At 34.6% G+C, this 19,690-nt stretch overlaps 1 protein-coding gene across 3 annotated transcripts in view; it reads right to left on the reverse strand.

Annotated features, from left to right (window-relative positions):
• Positions 1-19,690, reverse strand: part of ABCC8 (ATP binding cassette subfamily C member 8) — a 65,124-nt gene that overhangs the window by 33,971 nt on the left and 11,463 nt on the right. For 2 of the 3 annotated variants that reach the window (XM_060687715.2, XM_087879631.1), the window contains 9 exons: positions 18,934-19,119; positions 15,226-15,390; positions 11,548-11,703; positions 10,775-10,909; positions 9,536-9,698; positions 4,569-4,609; positions 3,343-3,488; positions 1,073-1,178; positions 199-309 (listed from right to left, as the gene is read on the reverse strand). In XM_060687715.2, the coding sequence (XP_060543698.2) occupies positions 199-309; positions 1,073-1,178; positions 3,343-3,488; positions 4,569-4,609; positions 9,536-9,698; positions 10,775-10,909; positions 11,548-11,703; positions 15,226-15,390; positions 18,934-19,119 (1,209 nt within the window). The remainder of the gene's footprint in view (positions 1-198; positions 310-1,072; positions 1,179-3,342; positions 3,489-4,568; positions 4,610-9,535; positions 9,699-10,774; positions 10,910-11,547; positions 11,704-15,225; positions 15,391-18,933; positions 19,120-19,690) is intronic. The other variant, XM_087879624.1, reaches the window with a different exon arrangement.

Consider the following 19,690-nt stretch of genomic DNA (forward strand, 5'->3'; position numbering starts at 1 on the left):
CTTCAAGAGGCCTATCTTCCAATCTGATAATCATATTGCCAAAATTGTTGTCTATTTTCTGTGTTAACGAGAAAAAAAATTGGTAGTCCTCTACTGCAGGAGATAAATTTGGATTGCATTCTCAGCATGGGACTATAGTACTAGAATTTTTATACTTAGTAGAAACAACATAATTAGAAAGAGTGACCTTATTATCACCTTTACACAAAAATCATCTGCTTCTGTGCTGCTAACAGATCTTCTTACAGGAGAGCTGTAATTGTTCCAGTCCTCTCTGGCAGGCCTCTTACGGTTAACAACTTTGAGGGTCTGTGCAAGACCAGGAAGACAGAAACATCGTGAGTGGGGGCATGAATGCAGATGTCAGCAATGGACAATGAGTTAGTTTCCTAGGAGATGCACTCCTTAGCTAAGAGAAGAAAAGGTGGTTTGTACCACAAATGTTTGGGTTGAGTAAAGGCAGAGGTGAAGGACTTCGTCAATTTTGGCTGGGTTTACGTACTGTACTATGCCATAATGAGGTTTTTTTTATGATAGCATAGTGCAAAATATCACCTCAAGTTTTTCTGGGTGCAAACCATGGTTCATGATTTAGCAAAATACCTGAAACAAGATACTTTGACTACTTAAACCCATCACTTAATTCAAACTATGGTGCAGCATAATCCATGAAATCATTTTCTAAGTGTGCAATTCTTGATTATCTTGGATCTGTTACTGCTGTTGGGTATTTAATCCTGTTCCAGGGGACTCTAACAAATCAGCAAACTGCATGCCTTTATACAGTGCTGTTGACTGAGATGCATCCCAACAATTCTAATAAGGATTGGATTTCCCCCCCTGCAATCGTTTCAGAATGCAGCTGACAGTTCCTACCAGCAAACTGTCTCATCATCCACTGCTGGCTTTAAACAAAGAGTAGTCACCATATAATCTACAATAAGTAGATGTTAAATTTTACTACTGTGGCTATTAATTACAAGGAAAATGACAGTTATTGGCATTACTGTACAAGCAAAGATTTAAGAATGAGATGTTGCCAGTTTCACAATCAAATTAAAATGACACTTACAAGAATCTGATATTTGCTGTGGTTGTCTGGGCTTCTTGGCTCAGAACATTTATCGTGCTCTTCTGCAATTTCTTCACTCGAGAGAAATTCATTTAACTTTTGGACACTATGAAAAGAGAAGAATGGTAGCAAGCTAAACAAATCATACCACTGCTGCATGCAATAGCAGTGTTCATTACTTTAGGAAACTGCAGCCCTTGATCCCATTTTGATGTCTAGCCCTAAGGATTCCATTTTGATTGGGTAAGGATGCATAATAATGCACTGAAAAATGATCCAAAATACATACTGCCCCTTTAGGAATCTGAATAAGAATATTAAGATAACTTGCTATTAGGACTTTATATTTATACTTTGCATGACAGTTTTTAGGGCTTTTATAACTGTTTATGTATTGCTTGATTATGCCACATTTCAGTTTCTATGGTGAATAACTGTATCCACCAAATACATTTTGGAACAAAGCTGTGGAATTCTAATTATTGTTGAAATCATGAGCAGAAAAACTTCATTACTTCATTATACTTTGAGTATAACCTTGAAGTTTTGATGGCTCCATCTCTGCTATTGATTATTTATTAGAATATTTATAACATGTATGTATAAGATATTAGACCAGTACTAGCTAGTAGAATAGAATAACAGAGTTGGAAGGGACCTTGGAGGTCTTCTAGTCCAACCCCCTGCTTAGGCAGGAAACCTACACCACTTCAGACAATGTTAATACTATTATATAAATTGTAAATGTTTTATTGCCAATGGCTGTTCCTCATTATATATCACACATCTGTCCTAAATAAGCTGCATTAAATTCAAGTAAAAAAAAAACCCTTAAAAATAGGGATGTGCAAAATGTGTTGATCTGGGAAAGGAATATTCCAATAAACAATAGCACATTGTGTTCCTCTCTGTATCATGCTGTTTCAGGCTAGTTTGAGGATTTCTGTGAGACAGTCCACTAACCTAGAATAAATTTAAGGTGTTCAAGATGAAACAAGTCTTTTTCAGAGTTACACTACTCAGGTGCAACGTTAAATTCCTTTCATTATGGAGTATTTACTTTCAAAAACTGCTAAACATTTCCTGAAATGATGTGGTCTGGAAACGACATGGTATGATTTGGTACAATATAGAATGACATGGAACATTCCACTGTTCTTTAGAACATTATATTCCTTACTCAGCAAACATTGCATATCCTTAATTGGTAGTGTCTCTTTTAGGGTTGGATGAAACTATTGTGTTTTGTATACAGTTCTGTACTCCTTCAGTCTATACATAGTTTTCTAGTCCATCATCATATTCAAGGATGATACAGTTGCATAGAACCCAAATATATGATTAATCATAAATTCCATCAGTAATTACGCTTAGATTTAATTCTACCATGACATCAGCTGTAATACTAATAGCAGGATTGAGAAGATGTATTTCCTTAGTGTTTCAGCAGAATCAATGTTATTTCCCTCCATAAACAATTAACAAATGTTCTATATCTCTACCTCTACCTTTAACTCTACATCTATATATTCTGTTTGATCATGACTGATTTTCAGAGATTGAAAACAAGTCTTTGCAGGTTTTTAAAAAAGGTTTTTCAGAAACAGTTCCCTCTTTTCTGCATCCTAGGGCTAGCTAGCTTTGTGGGACTAGAACTCATGGTTTTCCAGTTTCTAGCTGGTGCCTTAAGAACTACATCAAATTGATTCTCACATCCTAATATACATTTCCCACAAAAATCACAAGGCATACTACAATGAATATTGGCAATAGAAGCTCTAGAGAAGCTGATAATGTAATGTAGGGAAATTCGCCATGATTTACTAACAACAACGGACCTTTTGTAGAAAACCCACAAAGATGATATCCGTATTTTTGGGAGTATAAGAGGCACCTTTTCCCTCCTAAAAGAGGGTGAAAATTTGGGTGCGTCTTATACACCGAATGTAGCCCCGCCCAGACTCTGAAACGGGGGTTTCAGAGGCTGAAAAAAAAGCAAGGCGCAGCAGCGCTCACAACCAACAAACCTGTTGCTAAAGTTCACCTCTGGGAACCGCTGATTGGGGGTATTCTGGGAGGCTGATACACCCGCCGCCAATCAGCTTTATTCTTATTTTCCTCCCCAAAAACTAAGGTGCGTCTTATACTCCGGTGTGTCTTATAGTCCGAAAAATACGGTAAATCTAAACCAAATTGTAACTCCTGCAGCAATGGAGGTGACTATTTTCAAGTGTCTTAACTTTGGGGTGAGTTCACTCATGAAACCTTACCTTACAAGAGCTTTAACAGTGGATCTAACCACACTGGAGAGTAGGAAGAGGGGTGTCACAAGGATGTGGAAAAGGGAGAGCGATGCAAAGGCCACCGAAGGAGAAAAGTCAGCATTGACAACGAGATGAGCATGGACAACAAACGTCTTATTAGAAAAACAAAAACAAAATGCCATTTATGGTATCAGATCATTTATGTATTAAAGACATATTTTCAGTCAGATTTTTATTGAACTTCAAATATCCAAAAGATCAGCAGAACTGTTACTCTTATAGAACTATTAATGATTACCAAGCAGCATAATATATACAGCTATAAATAGACCATTTATGTAAGAGTTTTCTTTTTTTTATTTATTTTATGGGTGCGCTTGCATATTCTTTTATGGGGGTTGTCACTTGGTGGTGTTTCTTAATATTAGTTGCCCAGAACAATTTGGAAAAGATGCCATACAGATTAAGTAAATAAATAAAAGGAATCAAAGAAGTTTCTCTGAATGTAGAGTAAGTCCATGAGTTGTGACTGGAAAAGTGCCTGAATTTGCCCCAGCTAAGACAATTAATTGTATTTTATTACTGGACTAGTTCCAAAAGAAAGTTCTACCCAAAGGAAGATGGCAATGAGAATGAGCTGAAGTCTGTCCTATATGTAGCAGACGGAATCAGTTACTGTCAAGAGATTCAAGAATAACAAAACCAGCCTTATTGTACATTATAATTTTCTATAGCTTTTAAAATAATATAAACTAGTTACTACTCTTTTTTTACCCATCCATCACTCTGTCAGCCAATGCATCGAGAATATAATCCATCCTAGCTCCAAACCAGTACTCTGTTTCTAGATGATGCTGAGTTTCAGTTCAGCATAATCTTGAAATCCTGAGGTGCATCTGCAATGGGAAAGGCCAGTGTGATTTACACTGACCTTTTTAATTTATATTTCATCTTTTACTGCAGTCCTTAGTATCATCTTTCATGTTGTTCCTATGTTTCTTATCTCTCCGCAAAGCTTTTTTTCTAGTAGCTATTGGGAAGAGCAATTGCTGGAATTTGGTGTCTTCCTTCCTTCCTATAGCATGAACAAACTTTATGGACCCAGATCTCCTCACAGTAATTTAAAATCAGCAAAAGCAGAATCAACACATTCATTACTAAAAAGGCGTGTCTTTCTCAATTTTTTTTTCAAAAAAATAAAATTGCATTTTAATATAAATGTTTATACTTACTATGAGAACAGCTGCGATTGGTATTGCTGCATTCATGAAAACTGTAGGGAAAATGTTTTTTTTTTATATTACATTTACACACTTTTGTATCTAAATCTCTTTCATTCTCATGCATTTCATTTACTTTAGAAGAGTAATAACTTCTATAACAAAGTGCAGTATAAGAAAAAATATGCCAATAATTACAGACATTCCACCCAATATAAATGATGCTTAGCTTAACAAAGTATGCATTTGCAACTCCAACAGTGCCTTTTTCTTTTAAATTGCTTGTTTTTTAGTCAGGTAGAATAGCTACAATACATTGATATTGTATTGTATTATTCAAAGAAAGACACACTGTGATTGTTCCAAGCAGATTTCTTTATTGATCCTCACCTACAGACAAAACCTTGCCAAACTAAAGCAGACTACCACCCCCATAAAGCATACAGTCTGAAAACTCTTACGGAGAAGCAATTTTCACTCTCTTTATCTCATACAAACCATCTGAATTGAATTGTTTCTTACTCCTCCTTCCTGGGAATCCAGACTATATTCATCACAGTTCTGGTAGTAATTCTGTACCATGAATGGTAGCAATAAAATAATGAACTAGCAATTTCCAGGGACTTTCTGGGTAGATTTGATGTACAGTACTGGTTTCTTCTCTTATGTCTAGGCATAGACACAATTCTTTACAGCTGGCCATTAAAATATAAGTTATCCATTCTATTACAGTAATCATTATGGTTTATTACTTATGTTGCCAAAATTTCTTCTTAATTTGAACAAGTGATAACTGTCAAATTGTTCAATTTATTTCAGAAGTAGGATACTCTTATATTCCTTTCAGCTTCTTGGTTTACACTGCAATCTTATTGCAGCAGCCAAACAGGAAATATTTCAAATATTTCAGAATTGAATAAAATAAGCTACAGATAAGCTTTCTAGACTTAATTAAACATAAATTTGGAGGGAAGGCAAAGATTTTCATTATAAAATACATATTTTAAAGCAAAAAAAAAAATACAAAAATCTGAGATTCATTTCTTGGCATCTATAAATTGAGTTGATTTCTCCCCCGAGTTCTTGAAGATGGCTATAGTGTCAGCAATACAGAACTACATGGATTTAATGTGCTATTTCATTTCAGGCAGTTTAGTATGTATGATGTAGAGATGGACACTAATCTTTGTAATTTTGTAGGGTGTCCATAAGCCTGTAAAAAATACAAGATTCTTTGACAGGGTTCACATGTTGTGCTAAACTATGGTTTGCTTAACAATGGTTTGTTCAATAAACTGAATTGGCTATGGTTACATATGCAAAGTCATAAAGCACTGTTCCTTAATTAATATATGGATCTCTCTCTCTCTCTTCCTCCCTCCCTCGGAACTTTTTTCTAACATAAATGCAAATACAAAGACTCTGGTGGTGTAGTAGTTACAATATAGTATTGTAGGCATACTCTGCCCACAGTTTGGAGTTCGATCCTAGTGTGCCTTCCATCCTTTCAAGGTTGGTAAAATGAAGACCCAGATTGTTGGTGGCTATATGTTGACATTGTAAACTGCAAAGAGAGTGCTGTAAAGCACTATGGGGAGGTAAATATAAGTCTAAGTGCTAGTGCTAATGCTATTTTCATTAAGCTCAGAGCTGGAAGATTAAATGTCCCACATCCTATGTGCCAATGACAATTCATTATCTCTATTAATACATTAAAAGATACCTTAAGAGTTATTTGGATTGATAATTCTAACATTTAAAACAATATATTATCATAAGCCATTTTCAAATTTAATTTCTGGCTGGCTTACCACATCATGTTAAGCCATAAAGTTTGTTTGGCTTCTAGGCATTTTCTTTTGTCTTATGATTTAGCATAGTGGTCTCAAAATCTCAACTTATGGGCTCCCTTTTTTTTCAAATTTCTCCCACTAGCCAAAAGCCAGCTCTTAGGATGGATCTGGTGGCAGGTAAACTGAACTAGCACAGGTTAGTGAAAAAGAATCACGACTTGTCTGACTAAGTAGATGTACCGATCTGAGCTACAAAAATGAGGACAATCATTAGATGGCACCAGAAAGAGTACTGTGTATTATTTTGTTGTCACCTAGAAGTTGTAAAGACTTTTGCATTCCACATTTGTTTAATCATAGGTAATGATTAAATGATTGAACATCTCTTTAAATGATTAAAGAGATGTTGGATGGAAGGATGGGTGGATGGATATCCCTCCCTCATTTCCCATAGTGATCTCTTATGAAAGCCTATTCTAAATAAGAAAATTTGTTCACGGTAAATTCATAGACATCTGGAGGGAAGCAAGTGGGTGAATTGTCTTCTGAAGTAATGTTCTTCAAGCAGATTAATTTTTAAAGGAAAACATCAAGATTGTATTCCATAGAGAAAAGAAAATGAGTTAAAGTACTTATGATAATAAGTGTTGCCAATATGCCATATGTTTTGTGCATTTGGTTGTTTATTATCATGGGCCAGTGTAGCACCATCTCAAGAGACTTCTTTCATGATGAACATTTACCATGATAAATAAGATCTCGTAGGAGCTAAGGAAAACATAAGCAGCTTTCTAGTGCTAAAGGGTAAAGTTAATGTCTTAAGTACAGCCAAATTTGAAAAATTTCCCAGGGCCTTTTTCCTTGCCCCTGCTTACTGTTTTCAGTTGCTTAAAAACAGATTGGGTGACATACTATTTATCCTTTTGGAGATAATTAGTGAATAACTCCTATTTGTTATCAAATGTTTCACTTATAATCAGTTTTAATCATTTCAATCCACTGCATTTATTTACAGATGTCACAGTAATCATCTTTCTTACTATGAGACACTTAAAATGCTGCACTGGTATTAATTGCATAGTTACAATCAATATTGTTGTAAAACTACTGCTTATTTTACTTCTAATATATATACACTGTTTATAGACCAATTCTATATCCAGGAGTAGGTACTATTCAACAAAATGGAAGTTAATTCTTGGTAAATAAGCCTATAAAATCAGTATTAGTCTGATATTATATAACACAGCATTCCAGAAAATTTAACAATTGGCTCTCACAAGCCTCAGCAGTGATTTGTTATTTTATAATAAATTCCTTTTTTACAATGAAATTATTATTTTCTTAAAAATTAAGATTACAATACTACTGCAACATTTCTACGTACTTACTTTTGTCTTTTCTACTGCTCAATTCACTATTCATACCAAACAACTGTTGACAGTAACAGTCATTAGGTCTGAATTATAGGCAAATAAATTTCATGGAGAAATGGTCTCCTTTGTATACCGACCTTTTTTTTATGTCTGACATATATAATACATTATTTACTGTATCAGGGAGAAAAAAAATCAGTTGTAGGCAGCGACTAGCATTTAAATTGCTCCTCAGAGGATCATCTGGAATTGCAAATCAATTACTTCTTTATGCATTATTAAATGTTTGGTACTTAGTTTTCACATTTGTCAAAAATCTAAAATTATTTCAGTCTTGGCCTCATTAACTTAAGTGGAATCAAAAATGCAAAACTACTATAAATGTTTTATAACTACAAATAATTCTTGTCTGTTTATAATCTTTAAAGATGGGGAGAAACACAACAATTTGATCCTGAGCTGCACATATTCTCTACTATTGGTATAAAACAGATTATGTAATTGGTAATTTGTATCCTGACTAGGGTGAAGTAATTTTTATGGAAACTGAGTATGTACATACAATACATACAAGTACAGTATGTAAATACAATATTTTGGTCACCATGACATAAAAAAGATGTTGAGATTCTAGAAAGAGTGCAGAGAAGATCAACAAAGATGATTAAGATCCTAAAGCATACGATGAATGGTTGCAGGAATTGGATATGTCTAGTCTAACAAAGAGAAGGACAATGTGTGACATGATAGCAGTCTTCCAATCTTTGAGGGCCTGTCACAGAGAAGAGGGGGTCAACTATTCTCCAAAGCACATGAGGGCAGGACAAGGAGTAATGAATTCAGATGTAACATTGATTGAACATGCTATCGGCCTAAAAGCTAGAAGTATTCCCAATGGAAAAATAAGGTCAGTCATTTCATGATACAGGACTGGTAATTATAGTCATTTTACCCTTATCTTAGGATAGTCATTAGCCTGTATGCAGAAGAATGCCCATGTATCTACAGTTGTACATTTGATTATTCTGTTTTGACCACAGATAAGAAGATCTTACACCATATTGGAGTTTGATTTAGAATGTTTTGTAAATTGAAGGTTTTAAATCATGATTTTCATATAAACCAGTCAATTTGAAAAGAGTAAAGAATAGTTTAGCAAGATATGTGGACCAACTATTTATTGGAGATACAGCTTACTGTTTTGTTTTCGCTTCATGCAAGCATATTAACTAATATTGATCTGGCTGCTTGAAAAACATTTTAATTAAATCTTCAAGACTATTGACAGGATTAGTACATTTTGCCCACTTTTAAAAATATTGAAAAATCAATATTTATCTCAATATTAAGGTGTAGCACAAATAAATTTCTAGCATTAAAAAGATAAACTCAAGTAAAACTCAAAGACTGGGAAATCTTTTTCTTAAAATTTTGTTTGAAGAAATAATGCTTGTGTGATGGGATTTACTTTCTCCTTTTACCTTCAAAAAAATTCAGCCAGTCCATTGGACTGAATTTTTGAGGATTCATGGAGAATTCCAGGTGGAAGGGAACAAATGATTTGATGATGAACTAGCAGGAGAAATTCATTCTATTGATTTACATTTTGTTTAAAAAAATATATACAATTGGTTTTGTCTTTGAAAACCAATTTCCCAAAGACTACAGTGCAGGATTTTTTCAATACCTTGGGAGTTTTCTTGGTATGGAACTAATTTCTTTAAATATGCAGTAAACTAACTGAAAACTTATTTACATTTATACAAACATATAAACTGAATTTGGGGACAAAAAGAAGTGAATTACTTACTTGATATAGAGGTATAAAGAGCAAAAGACTTAAGACTTGTCATTTCCTTTTGCCGAGTTTCTTCCACACTACTATGAAAAATGTGTTCCCAGGCATAGAGCTTAAGTAGTTTTATGCCTCGAAGCATTTCATTTGTTTTCTTCAATCTCTCATTGGAATATTCCTGGACCATTGGCATAAAAATAATTTTGGATTATAGTGATATCATAAGATATAGTATTATATAACAATCCATGGAAATTCAAATTGGTTGCAAAAAGACCCTGTGCTTCAATTTTTATTTAAATACTTCTTCCCCTCTTATTTATTTATAATATTTCTATTCCACAGTGATCAAAAGAGATTCTTGGTGGTTACATATAATAATACAGATTAAAATACATGCAATAGGAGAAAAAAACAACAAAAGCAGTAAGAATAAACCCATTCAACATAAACTAGAAATACAAGAAATAAAACAAAGATGGCCATGTTCACATCTGGGGAAAATTCTCCAAAACAGTTCAGTCTTTAAGAACTTCTAAAATACCAACAAAGAGGGAGCCTGTTTGATCAACACTGCTATGAAGAAGCAACACTGCCTGCATTTCCTGAAAGTGCAGGATTTGCAACAGTTTCTCTCTGGTGGATCTAACTGATATTGACAGGTGTATGCAATCTGAAGGGACTATAATGCTAAGGTATAATGGGCTTTATATGTCAATGCTAATACCTTACATTATATCTGGAAACTAAGCAGTAATTAATGCTGGGTCTGGAAAACTGGTTCAGTATGCTCCCACACCTGGGAACCCATCTGTAGTTCCCAAATACTCTTTAAAAGCACTTCAAAAAGAGTTGGAAGTTGGATGTTAAATCTGGGCATCATATATCCAAGACCAATTGTCACTAAGCTGATTACATGGCATATCTGCACAGCTTTGTATTGGTTTAGTTTTGTGTGGAATACAAAGATTTATTTCTTTAACAGGTTTTTGTTTTAGAAAAATGAAAAGCAAAACTGTGTCCTTCCTCTCTTTTTTTTCAATTTGGTGGGTAGTAATTTCGAAACTATAAGTAGATTAAATACGCTAAAAATACAATCTTCTATTCTTAAATGGTAAATTTGTCTCACTAAACCTAATAGAACTCACTTTTGAGAACAAAGTATACTAAGGACACTCTCGTAGATCTGAGTTTACAAATTTATAGTCTGAAATTGTGAAATTGGATGGGTACACTAATCTTGGCAGAACTTACCAATGTGCTTCTTTGAGCTTGTGAAAGTTTTGTGGCTACAAAGTATTGGACAGGAGCTAGCACTATGATTACAGCTGCTCCAATTAAGGCACTGATTCCAAGCAGGTAGTAGAGCAGAACAATTCCAACAATAATCTGCAATGATGGAAAGAGAAGGGACATTGATTTGTGTAATCGATGCAATTCTAAAACTGGATGGTAAAGGGCATTTGGGAGGATGGAAGGATTCTAGACATGCAATCAATTGTTATTTTTGGAAGAAATGTAGGCTGTCCTCCAAAAAAGGAAAGGATACTCCACCTCAGGATAACTACAAAATTAGAGAAAAAGGCTATGAAGATTCAAGTAACTTAGATCTCATGATCCCATGGGAGTATAGTAGGTAAACATTTTACATTGACCTCTGATCAGTGGTGGGTTTCAAATTTTTTTACTACTGGTTCTGTGGGTGTGGCTTGGTGGGTGTGGCAGGGGAAGGCTACTGTAAAATCTCCATTCCCACCCCACTCCAGGGGAAGGATACTGTAAAACCTCCATTCCCTCCCCAATCCAGAGGAAGGTTACTGCAAAATCCCCATTTCTTTCTGATCAGCTGGGACTTGGGAAGCAGAGAATGAATGGGGGCGGGGCCAGTCAGAATTTTTACTACTGGTTCTCTAAACTACTCAAAATTTCCGCTACCGGTTCTCCAGAACTGGTCAGAACCTGCTGAAACCCACCTCTGCCTCTGTTCCCATGGGCTAAATTAATTAATAATCCATTAATTTTCTTACCTGTACAGGCATAGCCCAGAGATTAGGACACAGGAAGAAGAACCACATTAGCTGGTTTGTGTCTATTGCAACCAGGTTACAGATCTGACCTGAGGTCATTTCCCCCATGGACATGTTGGAGGTTGATAGTCTCATGATCTTATTATAAATTTTTGTCTAGAATGAAAATGTTCAGTTTTAATTGAAAGAGAAAAAGCAAACTTCCATATTGATAATATCTTGTTCTATATTGATAACATTTATAACCAATCATGATAATAGCAAAATATTATGATTATAAGAATACTGTGAATGCTGAAATTACATGCTAGCATCAGGACATCTAATACAAATAGATATATTGCAGCATTTTTATATAATTTAGCTTATCTCATGCTATCAGGGTGTCTACGGAGATTCTCAGTCATTCGGGTCATGATTGTCCGAAAAGTGCTTTTTTTCCAAGTGGCAACTGGACTTTCTTTGTCTTTCCTTGAAGACGTTTCACTTCTCATCCAAGAAGCTTCTTCAGAAAAACAAAGGAAGTCCACCTGCTTCTTGAAAAAGCACCTTTGGGTCATGCTCTGAGACTTACATAGTAGTAGTACTGAATGTGAGTAAAGTTCCAACAGATTGTGAAATTTATTGATTAGAAATTATTGTTTTATATCCTAGATGTAAAATGTGGATGCTAATAGCTTAATAGTAACTATTAAGCTATTAGCTAATAGTTTAATAGCTATTAGCTTAATAGTAACTTTATAATGGAGATTACAGAATATAGTTCCTCCATAGTTCTTGCTGCATTTATCTGATTTTATAAATAGAAGGAAGCTCTCTGATTATTAGTAGGTATTTTAGAAATTCAGGCTGAGAAATTTGAGTTGACTTTAATTTAAAAAATTGTAAATATGCTATAAATTAATTTTTGGGAATATGTTTTAGAAAAAAGGTTTTTCCTCTGTTTTTATTAATTGGTACACATATGTTCACACAAGCATATTTATATGGAGCTTAGTACTTTAATTACTCAGATAGAGTTATTATAAATATTATTTCTTCATCTATTATAAGGTATCAGATAATTCAGTAAGAGTACCATTTTTCTCTTCTAATGTTCAATTCCCTAGTGGAAACATTGCCCTGCGCTATTAAGCAATCAAAGAAAGTTTGCATACCAGTGGCCGATGTTGAATATAAATTGATATGGAATATCGATGATATTCTGAGTATTACTGATAATTTTCAAGATTCATATCTAAACATGTGAACATTTTACAACAATATGGTAATGTAACAGCATATCCAGTTACATTTGAATAAATATCATATACTTCCAATTACCGTATTTTTTGGAGTATAAGACGCACCTTTTTTTCCCAAAAAGAGAGTGAAAATCTGGGTGCGTCTTATATTCCGAATGTAGCCCCGCTCAGCTTCTCAAACGGAGGTTTCAGAGGCTGAAAAAAGCATCAGAAATGAAGCTTCAGAAAAAAAGCTCCCAAACAGAGCTTCAGAAAAGAGGTCCTCAAACAGAGCTGCAGAGGCTTTTTTTCTGAAGCTCTTTCAGAGGCTTTCAGAGGTAGAAAACAAAGTCTTTTCTGAAACAGTTTCAGAAGTTTCAGAGGCAGAAAAAAAAGCAAAAAAAAAAAAAAAAGCATGGCACAGAGCTCACAACCAAGGAACCTGTTGCTAAAATTCACCTCTGGGAACAGCTGATTGGGGGTATTCTGGGAGGTTGATACACCCGCCGCCAATCAGCTTTATTCTTATTTTCCTCCCCAAAAACTAAGGTGCGTCTTATACTCGTGTGTCTTATAGTCCGAAAAATATGGTAAATCTAAACCAAATTGTAACTCCTGCAGCAATGGAGTATCATTTATTTAATAAACAATTTGGTCTTAAAGGAATAAAGTTCATTTAGAAAAAAATCAATAAAAGCCTACATGATATAATTAAATGAAATACTTTGATTCCATCGCTTTTCGGAATTGAAAGATTATATTCAACATGCATTAAAAAGGTGGTTATCCTTTGTAACTCAATAAAAATATTAATAACCCAAAAAGAGACGGTATCCTTTTTCTTTCACACACAAAATCACACATATAAAAACACTACTATCCAACTAGAATCAGGATTTTATTTTCCAAAATCACATTTACAGTAATATGAATATAACAAGATAATGTGATAGAATAATTTAACTTTTTTTGTGCCCGTGGTCAGTTTTGACTCTTGGTGACAAGTCCCTGCAGTTTTCTTGGCAAGGTTTTTTGGAATTATTTTGCCATTATGTTCTTTCTAGGACTGAGAGGAAGTGATTGGCTCAAGGTCACCCAGCTGGTTTTGTGCCTAAAGTGGGACTAGAACTCATAGTCTCGTAGTTTCTAGTCTGGTGGCTTAGCCAGTGCGACTACCCCAAATTGACCTTCAATTTGACGGTTATTGTTGGCAATTAATTATTACTATTTCTGGTATCAGAGGTTCAATTTGCTTCATTTTTTCTTGTTTTTTTTCTTTCTTAATATAGAAACCCAAGCTATGATCTATTTGTGCTGAAATCAGATGAGCTATTAATTTCAGGAGCCATGTAGGACAGCTGCAGCTTATATAATGAAAGGCAAGGACATGAAAGTTTGTCACAGTAGAAGGAGAATGTTGAGTGAAATCCTGGTTTGTCTAGGGAGTGTGCATTTTAAGAAAGCAAATGGTTGGATATAAACATGGTTTTCAAAATATTCTAGACCATGGATGTGTACAGTCAGTAAAACAAGAGAAAGAATAGCATGGACCATCTCCCATTTTTCCTTAACTCAAGAGTATCTGTTAACTTGCACATTTTTAATGCCCTCACCATCACAGTAAAATGCATTTTAATATCATTAAGTATTTGAGTACTAAATACTTGACATGACATTAAATACTTTGAGTTTTTAAGATAAAAATCAAGAGATTTATTAAGGCATCAGCCCAGGGGTGAAATGCTCCCGGTTCGGACCGGATCGCCTGATCCGGTAGCAATGGTGGCAGGTGGTTCGGAGAACCGGTAGCAAACATCCTTGTGCGCCCCCCCCATGCACAGCTGAGCCATCATCAGAGGTTTTTTTTTTTTTTTTTTACTTTTAAAAGCATTTTTTCTACAATCTCTTCGGCCGAAAAAATGCTTTTAAAAGTAAAAAAAAAAAGCCTCTGCTGATCACGCGGCTCAGCTGGGATCATCAGAGCCTTTTAAAAGCATTTTTTCTACAACCTCTTCAGCCGAAGAGGTTGTAGAAAAAATGCTTTTAAAAGTTAAAAAAAAAAAGTTGGCCACACCCACCCAGTCACATTACCCCTGCCCCCCACTAAGCCATGCCCACAGAACCGGTAGTACCAAATTTTACATTTCACCACTGCATCAGCCTTTTCTTTGATATATTGTCACCTTCACTGGCAATTGTCATCTTCACTGACAGCCCCTTTTCTAATTCTGTTCTTTTTATTTTGAAGATATTTGAGGAAGCTCTTTTACTTATTCTCCAGATCCCTCATTAATATTAGCTCAATTTGAGCTTTAGCATTCCTGATGCCACTTATACAAATACATTCCACCTCTATGGGGTTATACTGGTCTTTATTAATAAAATGCTTTTTCCATTAAATTAGCTGTAAAATAGAAACCTTTCACAACATGAATCTGTAGAATATTTGAAATACCTGTATTGCTCCTCTTAGATTAATTCCTGTTTCAATGGCCACATAGTATGATGCCTGGAGAAAGGTTCTTTGTAACAGAAGTGCAAAAAAAAGGAGGACTGATAACACATAAGCATTAGCCAAGAATTCTTGAGAAGAGATGAAGTAAACACCCATTATTTTAGTCTGTAGAAAAACAAAAACAAAATAAAAGGCTATTTAAAAAATGTTGTTTTTAAAGAATTCCTATAAATGCAATAGAACACAAATGCACAATGGAAACTGCAGAAATACTGGAATATATTTTAGCAAGCCATAGAACAATTGCTGAAATTACTTACAAGATCTTGTAAATGGAAAAGATGGTAAATTTATAATCTAATTTTGATTTACATTACAATGCCAGATTCTCTATAAAATAATTTTATGGTTTAAAATAACATTCATTGTATTTCCTATATTGAAGTCAGCCTTATTTCTGTCAAAAAGACCCCAAAAACCCTCATGGATTATTTCTGTTTTCTAACGCATAGCACTTCATTTTATTCAGGTATATTAGCCATCAGAAGAAGAACAAAGTGATAAAATAAGGTCAGTTTTAAATATATATTCTCAAGCTTTAAAGCATGTGAATCAGGGCAGACAATGAAGCTAATAATGTGTCTCTTCAGAAGCAGAAACTTATTCAGAAAACAAAAATACTATAATACCCCACCTCCCCCTTGATCTGTATATGGAAGTTTTCCTAAGTAAATTTTGCAACTAGCACATGCTGGAGATAATTTGGGCAATTTATATAAAAAATAATTGTGTGTCATCTTTTTAATGGCACGTATTATTTTGTATGATATGCTACATGATCATTTTAATAATATTAGACATGTATCTGAAAATGCTATTTTGCTATTTTTAGAATTATGCTGGCAATTAGAAACTATAATATCTTCAAGTGTTTCATTTTGCATATAGGATTATCACTTGTCTGTTCTCAATACTAAAAAAAATCAAAGTTAAATGCAAAGAAGTAATACTAATGATTAAAACTTAGCATCTGAAGTTTGCTTGTCCACAATAATGCAAGCGCCCTTGGGTGAGGTTAAAGAGATTGTATGTATCTGGTGTTAATTTTGTATTACAATTGTAGGTCAAGAATAACCTTGACTGGAAGCAAAAGTATCAGGATAATTTCATTCAACTGACTCTTCAGGAATGTATTTGAGAAGCAGAAAGATGAAATGGAAGGAAGTTCTTAACAAGTGTTGAACTGGGCTATTAAAATGGAATCTAAGGAATTTGTGCTTATCTTACCAATACCAGTTCTCCTTTTTGATCAGATATAAGTTAATTAAGTACTTTGAATATCTTATACTGTCTTCTTTTCACTCTGTTTTAAAACTTATAAAAAGAGGAAATCCTCTTCCTCCATGACTGATTTGTCTTTAGACAAAAACAGAGTTTTTCTGAGGCTACCGAGGCCCCGTGAGAGCAAAGCCCTCTTGTGTGACTCCTAGAGCAGGGATCTCCAACCTTGGCAACTTTAAGAGTTGTGAGAAGAGAAGTCCACAACTCTTAAAGTTGCCAAGGTTGAAGACCCCTGCTCTAGAGTATCTGGAGAGGAGAGTCCAGAGGGAAGGTCTGGAGAGGCCTCTCTTGTCCAGGGTGTGTGTGTAAGACAAACCAACTAAATCAAGGTGCACATTTTTGGAATTTTTGATATGCCAAGCTTAAAATATTCAACATCACTAGCTTTATTTCGTTATGTTTTAATTTACTTTGGGCAGATTCTGGAGAAAATAGGAGGCTCTAGGAAACACAATACATAGTGACCTCTCCTGTTGGACTGAGGTTTGAATGAACTCAACTCATTAATAGTGCAATTTATTATTTAATACTGGAATTTAGTTGAAAGAATAAAACATTTACTTCTTAAAAAACTAGTTAAAGTAGATTTCTCCTATTTAAAAAAATGTGAATATCAAGTGCAAGAAACTGGAGCTGGGATAGAATTCAAAAGCATGGCAAGTTTATTCATTCAACCTATAAACAAGAATCTGATCTACTAATTATCAATCTGAATTGACACTAGATAAGAGTCAATGGACTTCAAGGAGGGCTAGATTTAAGCAGAGGTGGTATTCAGCAAGTTCTGACCAGTTCTGGAGAAGCGGTAAATACTACCTCTGACTGGCCCCACCCCATCTATTCTCTGCCTTCTGACTCCCAGATGATCGGGAGGAAATGGGGATTTTGCAGTAACCTTCCCCTGGAGTGGGGAGGGAATGGAGAATTTACAGTATCCTTCCCTGGAACGGGGAGGGAATGGAGATTTTACAGTATCCTTCCCCTGCCATGCCCACCAAGCCACGCCCACAGAACCGGTAGTAAAAAAATTTGAATCCCACCACTTTAGGTCTCTTTCGATAGCATAGGGACACCAGCTTGATGATGTATTTGATCCCACCCTCAGGCTTTGCCCTGTCATCTTTTACATCAGGCGTTTTAAATGTATATCTTAATACTGGTATATTTCTTACTACATGATGTGCTTTTCATTTAATTCTTACATCTAATTTTGGAAGCAGAGTATATTCAAAACAAGATCTATTATTAGTGTAAACTAGAATGAAAATAAATGATGAATGCTGCCTAAAGCTATTACAAAAGAAAACAGTATTGTTAGCATGACATAAATTCTAAAACAATATATGGTTGAATAATATATCATTGAAAATGTAAAGCATTATCTTATAGAAAGAATTAACTTTCAAAGTCATGATAGTTTGACATTATTCTTTATAATGCCATTCTCTGTCAGGTTTTTAGAAAGGCTACCTCTATTAAATGGTGAAGTTATATTAATAATGCTTATATAAATAATAACGCATTAAAAGTTTTGTGTTACCACAAGAACCACTAAATCATTCTATTAGACACTAAGGTGGTTACCTTTTAAATATGTTACATGAGCTAAAGCACCATCTCTCTATAATAAATTATATTATTTCTTTTTTCTTTCTATAGTCCAAAATAATATCTAACTAAATACTGACTTGATGAAGAAAACTTGAAAATATATTGTTTTAAAAGCTACAATTAAAGAAATTATTCTGTTTCCACTCTATTATACAAATGCCAACCTTTTACTACTGCATATCTGCAATCAAACTGATTAGTTGTTTATGGAATCTTAAAGGTAACAAACCTCATTAATTAGGGCAAAAATTGTTCATTTCTTAACCCCAAAAGGTTTTTGTTTGAATTTTGTCACAACAGAATCTGTTTTTTTCTTAATTGCTGTGGAGAGAGAGCAAGAGCGAGAGCAAGTGAGAGAGCCACAATTATCTGGAAGATCTTCAGCTTCTTTATTATAGGAAAATGATAATCCTGGGAATGGGAAATTGTAACTGTTGATAAAAATACTGTATTTTATTTTTTGACAGCCTTTTGGTCATTTCTTGTGGCTTGGTGCCAATTGGAACAGTTTCAAGGCCACAACTGAATGACTCATTCACTCACGCTCATTCACTCACGCACACAAAAAGGAAAAGGAATCAGTTATCCCAAGGCTCGTCCAAAGAGCCAGAGTGAATCTGAAACGCCCACAGGCCCTCATATAATTAGGCTAGAGACTATGAGTTCTACAGCTTGAAGTTTAGAAAAAGTGACTTTAACAAGATTAGAACTAAGGAAAAGTTAGCAGACATTTTAAAAATGATTCAAAAGAAGTACCTTGCCATACATAGAGCTGTTTTCTTTCCTTACATGAACAATCCCAGAGATACAAAGTGGACCAGCAAATCCAAGCAAATCTGCCAGAATACGGAAAGTACTGCTTAGAGCCAAAGGCCTTCCAAAGCCATAGCAGAGGGCACACCAAATACTTCTGGATCCTTGAGGGTATGGAGTGTCTTTATTCTGTCCGGTAATAAAAAAAACATTTGTTAAATTCAGGCAGGGGGTGACATTTTAAAATGTCATGTTCTAAAATACATTACACTTAAATATTGTTTTATAAATCCTGACCTTTACTAGAAGAGACAACTGTTTTCTTTTCTTGGCCATGGAAGAAGGGGTTAAAGAGTTAAACCCAAGCCATGTCTTACCAATAAACTACAGATCTAGCAATTAATTTATACTGGTAATTACTCTATTTTGTATTACTTTATGTTAGAAAAACATTCTTATAGCAATAGTAATATCACTTAGTCTTAGCCCTCTCTTTGGGTTTACAATGTCAGCATATTGCCCCCACTAATCTGTATCCTCATTTTACCGAGTCTGGAAAGATGGAAGGCTGACTCAACTTTGAACCTGCCAGGATCGAATTTCTGACTGTGGGCAGAGTCAGCCTGCAATATTGCATTCTAACCACTGTGCCAATGGGCAGCTCTAAAATAGATTTAATTTACAGTAGATTCATTCTGATTTTAAATATTGACATATCTTCTACTCAATTGGCAACAAAGAAATCTTTTTTTAAAAATGT

Source organism: Pantherophis guttatus, chromosome 1 (genome assembly GCF_059756535.1).
Source record: "Pantherophis guttatus breed Tessera chromosome 1, ASM5975653v1, whole genome shotgun sequence".
Lineage (NCBI taxonomy): Eukaryota > Metazoa > Chordata > Lepidosauria > Squamata > Colubridae > Pantherophis > Pantherophis guttatus.